General features: G+C 42.8%; 1 protein-coding gene across 2 annotated transcripts in view; it reads right to left on the bottom strand.

Moving 5' to 3' along the window:
- Positions 1–9,991: 9,991 nt before the first annotated feature.
- LOC143295699 (HEAT repeat-containing protein 5B-like) overlaps positions 9,992–12,668 on the bottom strand; it is a 189,783-nt gene continuing 187,106 nt past the window's right edge. For both annotated transcript variants that reach the window (XM_076607319.1, XM_076607320.1), the window contains 3 exons: positions 12,364–12,515; positions 11,273–11,489; positions 9,992–10,464 (listed from right to left, as the gene is read on the bottom strand). In XM_076607319.1, the coding sequence (XP_076463434.1) occupies positions 10,142–10,464; positions 11,273–11,489; positions 12,364–12,515 (692 nt within the window). In that variant the 3' untranslated portion in view covers positions 9,992–10,141. The remainder of the gene's footprint in view (positions 10,465–11,272; positions 11,490–12,363; positions 12,516–12,668) is intronic.

Here is a 12,668-nt window from a genome sequence, read left to right as displayed (position 1 = left end):
AAACGATAAAATCATTATGCGCAGTCGTGTTTTGTTGAACATACCTTTGGTTTCTGTTTTAGCAGGAAGGCTTCAATTAAAGATCCACTGTGCAAACAAAAAGCAAAACAAGCTCGCTTCATAAGAAAAAAAAAAACAACTACTATTAGTATCGCAGAAGACATGTAAAAAAAGAAATATCATTTGATGAATTATTTAATTTATTATCTTAGTTATTCACACATACAAACTGGTGGTGATCATGAATAAAATCGGAATCAAATCATTCAAATTTGTGCAATGACTGTGTTGCTTTTGCATTAGGGATGTGTTTTGAGTGCAATACACATTTTGTTGGTGTACTATATAGTGTATGTGTGTGTGCGCGCGCGTGTGTGTGAGGTGGTGGTGGTGTGCAATAGTTTTCGTTGTTGTTGTTTTTGTTCTTTTTTTGTTCTTTTTTTTTTGTTCTTTTTTCGTCTCAAGGCCTGACTAAACGCGTTGGGTTATGCTGCTGGACAGGTTTCTGCTTAGCAGATGTGGTGTAGCGTATGTGGATTTGACCGAACGCAGTGACGCCTCCTTGAGCTACTGATACTGTATTGGTGTGCAATAGGACTCTGTTGGTGTAGAATACCATTGGTGTAGAACTGCATATGCACTCTACTGGTGTGGAGTAGAGCTGTAATGGTGTGCATTAGCGTTCTGTTGGTGTGGGATAGGGCTGTGTTGGTGTGCATTAGCGTTCTGTTGGTGTGGGATAGGGCTGTGTTGGTGTGCATTAGCGTTCTGTTGGTGTGGGATAGGGCTGTGTTGGTGTGCATTAGCGTTCTTTTGGTGTGGGATAGGGCTGTGTTGGTGTGTATTAGCGTTCTATTGGTGTGGGATAGGGCTGTGTTGGTGTGCATTAGCGTTCTGTTGGTGTGGGATATGGCTGTGTTGGTGTGCATTAGTACTCTATTGGTGCGGGATAGGGCTGTGTTTGTGTGCATTAGCGTTCTGTTGGTGTGGGATAGGGCTGTGTTGGTGTGCATTAGTACTCTATTGGTGTGGGATAGGGCTGTGTTGGTGTGCATTAGCGTTCTGTTGGTGTGGGATAGGGCTGTGTTGGTGTGCATTAGTACTCTATTGGTGTGGGATAGCCTTTAGGGCTGTGTTGGTGTGTATTAGCGTTCTATTGGTGTGGGACAGGGCTGTGTTGGTGTGCATTAGCGTTTGATTGGTGTGGAACAGAGCTGTACTGGTGTGTATTAGCGTTCTGTTTGTGTGGGATAGGGCTGTGTTGGTGTGCATTAGTGTTCTGTTGGTGTGGGATAGGGCTGTGTTGATGTTGTATTAGTACTCTATTGGTGTGGGATAGGGCTGTGTTGGTGTGTGCATTAGCGTTCTGTTTGTGTGGGATAGGGCTGTGTTGGAGGTGTGCATTAGCATTCTGTTGTTGTGGAATAGGGCTGTGTCGAAGCTGTGTTGGTTTGTATTTACGGCTCTACTGCTGCTCGATAGGGCAATGTCATGTCAGTAAGCATGTGGGCAGTGTTAGCATGTGACATGTTTGTGTTGGCTGGGGCACTTGAAAATAGCTCGTTTGTTCGAGCGCTGAGCTCGCACAACAATAATTCGAATTTCATTTCAAGTCACCAAAACTATAAATTGATACAATCGCTACCCTTCTTGAATGCTTCATCGTCGTAGTGGTTGTCAATGCGTTGTGTTGGGAAAGCCCTCTTCCTCCACTGTTCTGTTATTATCCACGTCTGCTGGAAGTGTCACCTAAAGTAGCTGAAAGAGGAGCGACTGATATGCTGGTTGTCAGGAGATCGTCCAGCGCCAAGTCAAAGGTTGAGAGTTTGATTGCCCACATAAGTTGTCATGGCAGTTATCCACTCTGCAGGGGATGCTTAAACTGTCTGGCATCACGACTTGATTATTAATTTGTCATCAGTTGGGGAATAGGTGGCGGGGGATGGGGGGGTGAAGGGGGGGTTATTAGTTGATGTGCTGTATATGTTGAATCAGCACAGACATTTTTAAAAAAATGCATTCATCTATATCTATACTTTCATTTTTTATTTTTCCCTCAAGGCCTGATTGAGCACATTGGGTTTCGCTGCTGTTCAGGCATCCACTTTGCTTAGCAGATACGGTGTTAGCATGTATGGATTTGTCCGAACGCAGTGACGCCTCCTTGAGAAGGTGAACTGAGAACAGGCACTACTGGACACCACTGAAGTGATTCAGCAGCAGTGCAGGGTCTCCTCTGGTGTGTGGCCTGCTGGCGACGTAACATTGATAGTTCCCTGTGGACTGTCTGCACCGAGGCTGTTTTGTAATTGTTTTTTTCAAAACTTACCTCATCTATGCATCATCCATCACGTACAGGAAACGTTCAACAGTTTTATATATATATATATATATATATATGTGTGTGTGTGTGTGTGTCTCAATGCTCAGTTTATATCAAAGACTGACATAAATTCAGTTGGCCCAACAGCAAAGTGAGAGCTGTATGATCCATGGTTTCTCCACTGCAATGGAAAGTCATTTACAGCTTAGTTTTTTTTGCTCTCAGTGCTGCAGCCTTGGGAGCTTGTTGGTCTTTGGGAACCATTCTAACGCTGACTGTCCTAAAAGCCTTTTTGTCGATAGAGTGGGGATGTAACTTGGGCGAGACACTCTCCACTATAACCAATTTCTAGCCAAGATTGTTGGGACAGCAGTTGCCTTCTCTACTTTTCTGGTGGTCAGTGGGACACGACTGGCTATCATACATACATTATGCATCTCCTGTGTCAAAACTACCAAATGATATGCCACCATGACATCGGAGAAGAATCATGTATATTCTAAATTCGTTCGACTCTAAAGCTTGTACTGTGTGCCATCTCTCTCTCTCTCTCTCTCTCTCTCTCTCTCTATATATATATATATATATATATATCGCTCTCTCTCTCTCTCTCTCTCTCTCACACACACACACACACACATATTCCAAGGTATACTGGTATATCAGAAATTATGCTTTTATTATTTACACTAAACATCTAGAGACATTCAGGACAGATGCTATCAACAGGTACCACCAGAACACAGGCCATGGTAGAGTGTAAGCACTGGGTATATAATGCCAACAATACTTTCTTAACGCTTACTTCCAGCACTTGCTGAAACCAAACATGGCTGATTTCTTTGGCTTTTAGTCCTCTGTCCCTCTATTTCTTAATGCATACACATGTAAGTTTTAAGTAAGTGTGTGTGTGTGTGTGTGCTTGAAGAGATGGAGGTGAAGGAGAGAGAGAGAGGGTGTCAACATTCTCATGTTTGTACATTTGTAACAGCACCTATGTTCCAGGTGCCTTCAATTCTATAACACAGTAATTCAACAAATTTCACACATGAACTCATTAATCGATGAAAACTGCACATTTGTACTGAGAAACCCACCCACATAAAACCACTTCAAGCTCCTAAACAAGAGACCCACACAATTCTAACTGACTTCCCCCAAAATCTGATACATTCAAAGTAACAACTTAACCCAAAGCGGGAAGGGGCATAACCAGTGATAAAGCTGCCCCAGTTATTTCACAATGACTTAACTTGTGCTGAACTAAATTAATATAATATTAATTCAAATAAGGGTGTACAGGGATACTGCTTTCAGTAACTTATAACTAAAGATTCATTTATTGAAACTATAATTGAACATCATGTACTCAAGCTGGGAAATAATCTTTTCAGTTTCTTACAACCAAACTGATTCAGTTTTAGACAAAACTTTTTATTAACTTGTAAATAAGGAAGAATCAGTTACTTATAATAACTTGCATGTGTACACTTGTAATAAGAAGCAACAAAGTGATGTTTGAAGAATTGATCTTTTTTTCTTACATTCAACATACAACCAAATAACTATCATTCAATGCAGATGCATTGTCAAGTGTCATTTTGGGTTCTTGGAACATGTACCTCTCAACCTCAAATAAGTCCATGCATAAAAACTTGATCCTACAAATATCAAAAATGAAAGATAATGAAATTAAGGGAAAAAGCAAAACTGTTCCTTCATTTCACAATACTCATAGTACAGAAAAAAAAACCCAACACATTCAAAATAAAAACCCTGGCAATCATAAAACTCTCTCTAGGTTTCCCTCTCCTCTTTCCCTGAAGTTTATGTGACCACCACTAAAAAAAAATGCACAATAAGCATTCTGACCAAACAATTATGAAACAAAGCTTGCAAGGAAATGTGGGAATAATTGAGCCGCTGCGTACAAGCTAAAGGTCAAAAACGAAACGTCCTGATCACTACTTCTTTCTGTGTCGTTTCTACTTTTTTTCTATCGCTTTACACTTTACACCTGAAATCATAAACAGCTATCTAGCTACAGGCATTGCAGTGTTAATGCAGGAATTAACATGAACAATTTCTAGCTTCATACAGTATGCGTTGTAAAATGCTGGTCAAGGAAAAAAAAAAGTGTGCATATCATCTTTTATTCATTAAGCCTTTTAGTTCACGTTGCTATCGGATCCACCTGTAGCATCTATACATGAAAAATAAATTGCCCCCCCCCCCCTTCAACCCCCTCCACACACACACCCCAAAAATTAAATGAATAATCTTTTTCAAAAAAAAGGAAAAAGAATTAAAAACTCAAATCCAATGTATACAGATACAGATTTAAAATTCCATCTCACATCAACACAAAACGACTTCACCATTCTCGCATTCTTCTTACAGCCTGCCTTCAACAGATTGGGAGGGGGGGGGGGGGGGGTTACAAATTTACTGGAACGTTTAAAAAAAAAAAAAAAAGCAACAAAAGCTCATAAAGTCATATCATTTTCAGACAAAGCAGTCAACAAGCAGACCATATATACTACTTATACACATTCAAAAAAAAAAAAAAAAAAAAAATAATCGAGCTTCACAGAAAAGCCAATATACATAAATATGAATAATCACATGAAAACAGTCAACACACACTCAATTACCCCCCCCCCCCCCCCCCCCCCCCCCCTCTTCCCAGCCAATGGCATGGTGAATAGATCAATACTGGCGAAACCAACAAAGAGAACAAACCAGAACAAACAAACACCGTATTATCAATCTGCACCCCTGCAAGCGCCGCCACGATGTACAAGCGTTCACAGGCCAAAGGAATTGAAAGCAAGCGGGAATGTACAAGGCATCACATGAAAAATGAAGAAAACACAATGTGCAGCATCCCAACATATACATTCCAGGGCTGATATGAGGGAAGATAACAAATAAATGAGAAAACAAAGAAATAAGAGAAAAAAAAAAAGGGAGGGGGGTGGGGCGGGGGGGTAAGATACCATGCCACCCCTATCAGTTTTCGACTGGTGTTGAACATTTTCAGTGATGGACAGGAATACATATCATGACCAAACTCCAGTTTGTTTGTTTAGTTTGTTGGGGGTTTTTTGTTGGGTTTTTTTAAACCAGTATACACACCAACAAACTTCTCTCCACTTCACTTTGAGCACAGACCACAGTGTTCTAAAAACCCATCACTTCACACACACACACACACACACACACACACACACACACACAAAGAAAAGAGGGAAATCATATTGAAGGTTGTTTTTTTTCCTGGGTACTTCAATGAGTTTAAGGTATGCTGTAAGATTGACACTACAATAGTCTACCCTGTGTTCTTGAAAATGCTTATTATCATGCAGAGATGTGTGCTCTGCTGTGTGTGTGTGTGTGTGTGTGTGTGTGTGTGGAACCTTTCACACCCCTTCTGTCGCACTGTTCCAAGAGCATGCCTCCCAGCCTTCCTACACAGTCACAGTCCTGCCTCGTTCTGTGTTCAGATCATGGCCCTATTCGCTTTGTGTCATTTTTCATTCATCAATAACAAGCCTTCATTCAATACCATTACTTTTCCTTCAATGTGGTTATTCAGATGATGTTTAACAGGGGGTGGTGGAGGGGTGTGTTTCTTCTCTTTCTTTCATTTTGTCTGTCAAAACAATTTTCTATCTACCTTGAAATAGGAATCAGTGCTGGCAGGCAGGATAGTCAGTTCTGCCATTTTGCCATCTCGTCACACTGATAGGTATCTCTCTCTCTCTCTCTCTCTCTCTCTCTCTTTTTCATTATAAGTAAATGTTTTCCACAAACATAGAGTAGGCTCCTAAGGCCTCATCAGCATGCTGGGTTTATGCAAAGATCATGCATCTGCTCCTTTTACTCTTTTTTTTTTTTTTCCATTGTAGATGTGGTGTAGTGTATACGATCAGTCTACATGCTTTGACACCTTGAAAGTGAAACTCTCCACACTCCACATCCCATCACTGTCCCCGTCCCATCCAGCTGTCGACATCCATCCATCACCCACAATGGTTTCGTATTGCTGTTCAGGTGTTCCAGAATTCTGTCCTATCCACATGATCACAGAACAGAGAAAAAAAAACACCGCAGGCAAGAGAGTTACATTTTGTAACTCCTTACAAACAGTTATTACAGAGAAGTTCATCAGTAGTGGGGACTGAAATATACTCGTCGAAAAAAAAACAACTGCGGGATAGAAACAAGTGAGAAATGTGCATCACACTGATGGAAATGCTAGCAGCCAAAGCAAGACACAATTTCAATGTCCAGAATAATCTCGGGAACATGGAGACGTTGATTGTAATGCACCCCTCACAGGGTTATTACTATTAGTGCAACAATTCAAACTACACTGAGCTGAAGCCAGACACTAACATACAGAAAAAAAAACCCATACACAAAAAAATACCCGCGTAACACATATACACCTCCAGTCAGACCCAGCCATCAAACGGTTCTGATATTCATTTCATTCTTTTCACCATCATGACTCCTTACATCTCAAAACTACGAGCTGTTGGCAATGTTGATTTTGTGAATCCTTTCACAATGAATTATGAACATCTCAGAAGCAAAATATACAAGCACACTAACATGTGCTGACATATGCCAACAAAGTATGAGAGGAAAAAAAGAAACATAAAAAAACACTACAAAAATGCACAGAAAACTGCCAAATGAAAAATTTCACGCCACAAAAATGTTTACAACTTGCTGTTTGAGACATGCACAAGAGCTGTACACAGTTCTACAGTCTATACACTCTAAACAGTCTCAGAGGCAGTGATATATCAACACGTGCAATTGTCTGAACAGGATCATGACACCTTGTACCGTCTCTGTGAGCGGACAGAGTATGGCAAAGGAACACACAGTGAACAGAAAGTGGCTGCAATGAGCATAGCACTGAAGACAGCACCTCCACGATATACTGAACAAACCAGCCACATACAGAACAGGGACTACAGGTAAAGGAACTGAACGTGTACAGTACCAACAACAAACGTGTCTACAGTGAAGCAAGACCTGTCTTCACTGCTCAGTCCACAAACACTGAAAATAATTTGACCTCTTTGTAAATCTAACGTCTTCACACACACACACACACACACAGAAAACAGGGACAAAACCAAGACACTGGCAATCACAGACAGCACACGGAGCAGTGCAGGGACTCCACAATGAAGTGGCCTACAAGCTGCTCTCAGCCCTGGGCCTGCTTTCAGCAGGAAGGTATGTCAACATCATGAAGTGAATAGTAATTTCTCAACAAGTAGCATGCTTCCTCTTGTTTTCCATCAACTCCCTGTACTGCAGAGATTAACAGTAAATACTTGTTTTGGGGTGGGGTTTTTTTTAGGGGGGAGTTTGTGGGGGGGGGGGGGGGGGGTTGTTTTTTTTGCTAGTAATGCTGTGCACAATGTGTGCTATCCGTCCTTTACAACTTCCCCCCCTGATTCACCGCACATTTCGTTCTGTCCACACTTTACAGCATACCCGCCCCCCCCATGCCCCCAATTCACCCCCACCCCCCTGCCCCCCCCCCCCCCCGCCCCCCCCCCCCCTTTTTTTTTATTTTTTTTATCTTACCTTCCTAAAACAACTTCCCCTCCTATTCACTCCACATTTTCTTCTGTACAACTTTCCCAACCAGTTCACCTCACATTTTCCATCCGTCCGTCATTTAAAAAATTTCCCCTGAATTCACCCCACATTTCATTTAACACACACATACACTACATGTCCCTTTATACACCACATGTATTTGTTCAACAAGGTTACACATGGCATAAGAAAGCTTTTTTTTTTTTTAACCTCCCACACATTCTCCTCCATCTCATACACTTAAATACAGGCACCCACAACCAGCAGCCATGCACGCATGCAGAGAAATGCACTATGTACACACACACACAAGTTAGACACAACACACATAATTTGCTTCTCCAACAAAGACAGATGGCTTCCTTCGTTGCATCTTCAGCTCCAAAGCAGTCCAGTGTTGCCACGAAATGGATACAGAGCCACATGTCTCTCACTGACATTGAACACATCAGCCATATCTTTCTGATTAAGTGAGTGAACTCACAACATGCCACCCCCCCCCCCACCCACCCCTCCCCCCGCCCCCCTCCCCGCCACCCCCACTCTTCTCCTCTGACCCTCTTCCTTTCCTTCATATAACTGACTGCAATGATATCAACAAAGCATGAACATGTGGATTTTCTGATAGCAAAGCATCTTACCAACCATCAGACATCCCTGTGAACAAAACACAAAATCACATACCCAATATGTGAAGCTCTGAAACAAGACAACTTAACATGCATACCTCTGGTTAAAAAAAAAAAGCCAGTCAGACCAAGGATGTCAACTCTATGTAAAACAGAAAAATGCAACCAGTCGCATAACCCAGCATCTACAAGCAAACATACATTCCACAAGGACTGTCAATAAACAACCTTTGAATTACAAAACCTGTCACTAACCATCTCCCATCACTGATCTTATTTCTTGACAAAGATACATGTTCATGGTCAAATCCATCCCCTGGTAGCATGCAAAGTATTTCAACATGATAACAAAGACAGCAAATTCAAAAAAAGTATTGATCAGAGAGTGGGGGGGGGGCTGTGTTTCCTTTGTTGCAGTTCATCGTCATGAACATTTTCCATGAAAATACATGATTCAAGACATCCACACCCTACACCCCCTCCCTCATAGCTTCAAGTTTTCATTTCAAAGCAAACCACTCACACAAGCTCAAACGGTTGTGCAATGTCCCTCACTCGTTTCTGCGCAGTCAACAAGCCAACAACACCGTTTATCTCAGTAAACCAGTAACAAATTTCAAACTGACCCTCTCTTTCTTTCCCCACACCACAACACACTGTCAGTCTCCAGTCCTTGGCAGGTGAACAGTTGTTGTTTTTTTTAGCAGAAGTTCACACCAACAAACCATCCAACGGCATCATCGTCAGTCACACCTGGCCCACAGACCACGCTCCTGCCTCCTAACTGGTGAACGTTTTGCTGAAGTCCACTAGAAAGAGGTCTTCCTAACTGGTGAACTCTTTGCTGAAGTCCACTAGAGAAAGGTTTCCTACCTGGTGAACTCTTTGCTGAAGTCCACTAGAAAGAGGTCTTCCTAACTGGTGAACTCTTTGCTGAAGTCCACTAGAAAGAGGTCTTCCTAACTGGTGAACTCTTTGCTGAAGTCCACTAGAAAGAGGTCTTCCTAACTGGTGAACTTTTTGCTGAAGCCTACTAGAGAGAGGTATCCAAACTGGTGAACTTGTTGCTGAAGTCTACTAGAGAGAGGTATCCAAACTGGTGAACTTTTTGCTGAAGTCTACTAGAGAGAGGTATCCAAACTGGTGAACTTGTTGCTGAAGCCTACTAGAGAGAGGTATCCAAACTGGTGAACTTGTTGCTGAAGTCTACTAGAGAGAGGTATCCAAACTGGTGAACGTTTTGCTGAAGTCTACTAGAGAGAGGTCTCCAAACTGGTGAACGTTTTGCTGAAGTCTACTTGAGAGGTCTCCAAACTGGTGAACTTTCTGCTGAAGTCCTCTGACCTAACTGATGAACTGTTTACTGAAGTCCACTAGAGAAAGGTTTCCTAACTGGTGAACTTAAGTCCATGAGAGGGGAGTCTCCTAACTGGTGGACTTTTTGCTGAAGTCCACAAGAGAGAGGTCTTCCAAACTGGTGAACTTTTTGCTGAAGTCCACTAAAGAGGGGTCTCCTAACTAGTGAACTTTTTGCTGAAGTCAGTAGAGAGAGGCCTTCCTAACTGCTGAACTTTTTGCTGAAGTCCACAAGGGAGATGGTGGGTTTCTTGGGCATCACCACGGCCTTGGCGGCCGACCGGGCCTTGGCCTGCTCCTGCGCAGCCTGGTTCAGCTTGACGGCGGCAGCCAGGCGTGGCCGCAGGTGGGCGGAGGCGGCCATGACCTGCTTGAAGTGGTCCGTGTACAGCTGGCCCAGCCTGAGCAGCTTGCTGAGGGCCGTGTCGCTCTGGGCCCGGCGGTTGGCGTTGGCCGCAACCACCGTGCTCTCGTCCAGTAGAAGCGACACCAGGATGGGCACCAGCAGCGCCACCATCGTCACACCTGCCAGGTAACACACCGGTCATCAGGTGCTGTGTTATCGTTACTGTCATTATCATCATCATCATCATCGTTATCACTACTGTCATTGTTATTACGCCTGCCAGGGTGACACAACAGATCAGTCGTCAGGTGCTGTGTTACCATTACTGTCATTATCATCATCATCATCATCATCGCTATCACTTCTATCATTGTTATTGTCACTAAAATTATAAACCATATTTGCTCTTAGTGCTGCAGCCTAAATGGGGGGGGCTAGTTGGCCTCTTAAGTAACCGATATCAACATTGACTGTCCTAAAACCCTCTTGGCCAAGAGAGCGGGGATGTGACTTGGGCAAGACACTCTCCACCATAATCAAATCCTAGCCCACAGGGTGGGGACAGCAGCTGCCTCCTCTCCTCTCCTCTCCTGTCATTCACACATTCATTCATCCATCCATCCATCCGATCATACATACATACATACATCCTATCATACATACATCCTATCATACATACATACATACATCCATCCATCCATCCTATCATACATACATACATACATACATCCATCCTATCATACATAGATACATACATACATACATCCATACACACATTCATCCATACATCCATCCATCCTATCATACATACATCCATACACACATCCATCCATCCAAACATACATATTGGTAAGGTAGCTAATCTCCCACAACAAACCTCAATCAATCAACATTTCAACAAAACAAAATATATATATGTATACACATCAATAATAAAAACAATAATTTTTTTTTTTAATATTTTAAAAAATACAGCAACCGACTTACGTTTATTGTCCTCCGCCAGTGCCACCAGGGTCTCCATCATCCCCAGCTCCTCCAAGGTCAGCTGAAGGTCGTTGTCTGAGGGCGGTGAGGCGGAACCGGCCGTGGCATGGAGGTGCTCCATCATGCGTGGCGCCAAGCCGTGGATGTAAGGCGGCGCCACCTGGCGGTCCGGGTGCTGCAGGATGGAGACGAAGGACTGCACGCACTTCAGGCGAACCTGTGGGGAAAGAGGGGAAGATGAACATTATATACTGTGCAAAACCGTCAGCTACTGTCAACAGTGCAAAGAGAGGAGGGAGGATTCGGGGGGGCAGAGGAGGAGAGAGAGAGACAGAGAGAGCGAGAGGGGGAACAGGGATATACAGGGCTAAAAAGTCTGAGAAGTTCACTGAATTTGGTTTGTTTTGTTTTTTAAGAGTGTATATGTGTATGTATGTGTGTACGCACATGTGCATCCGTGTTCCACAAACACATTGCTGTCCCAGGGTGTATCTATATATGTATGTATATATCTTTGTGTGTGAGCGTGTATCTCAAACACATTGCTGTCCCAGGATGTGTTTATGCATATAAATAAGTGTGTACCTCAAACACGTTGCTGTCCCAGGATGTATGGATGTATGCATGAGTGTAACTAAGTGTGTACTTCAAACATGTCACTGTCCAAGGGTATATGTATGTATGTAAATAAGTTTGTACCTCAAACAGGTTGCTGTCCCAGATTTGTATGTATGTATGCATGTATGTAAAGAAGTGTGTACCTCAAACACGTTGCTGTCCCAGGATGTATGGATGTATGCATGTGTGTAACTAAGTGTGTACTTCAAACATGTCACTGTCCAAGGATATATGTATATAAGTAAACAAGTGTGTACCTCAAACAAGTTGCTGTCCCAGATTTGTATGTATGTATGCATGTATGTAAAGAAGTGTGTACCTCAAACATGTTGCTGTCCCAAGATGGATGGATGTATGTATGCATGAATGTATGCAAGTATGTAAAGAAGTGTGTACCTCAAACACGTTGCTGTCCCATTAAGGATGGATGTACGTACGTATGAATGTATGCATGTATGTAAAGAAGCGTGTACCTCAAACACATTGCTGTCCCAGGCCTCCCGGAAACAGTCCAGAACTGGGCCCTGCAGGTTGGTGGCCCCCGTGGTTTCCCGTGGACACGACACGATGAACACCGTCAGCGTCTGCACCAGCACCCCTTGGTTGATGCCAGGGCCATTCTCTCCTGCACGTCCCAAACACACAACTGTTAGTTTGTTTTGGGGTTTTTTTTAACGACCAGAAATCACTACTGACCTACAAAACCCAGTTTCACGGTGTGCAGCTTAATCAAAAACAACCAAAGACTTCAAACTTTTGCCAGAAATTATTTCTTAGA

The sequence above is a fragment of the Babylonia areolata genome, chromosome 21, assembly GCF_041734735.1.
Source record: "Babylonia areolata isolate BAREFJ2019XMU chromosome 21, ASM4173473v1, whole genome shotgun sequence".
Lineage (NCBI taxonomy): Eukaryota > Metazoa > Mollusca > Gastropoda > Neogastropoda > Buccinidae > Babylonia > Babylonia areolata.
The sequence above is the reverse complement of the archived record's forward strand: the minus strand, read 5'-3'. Positions and strand labels throughout refer to the sequence as shown.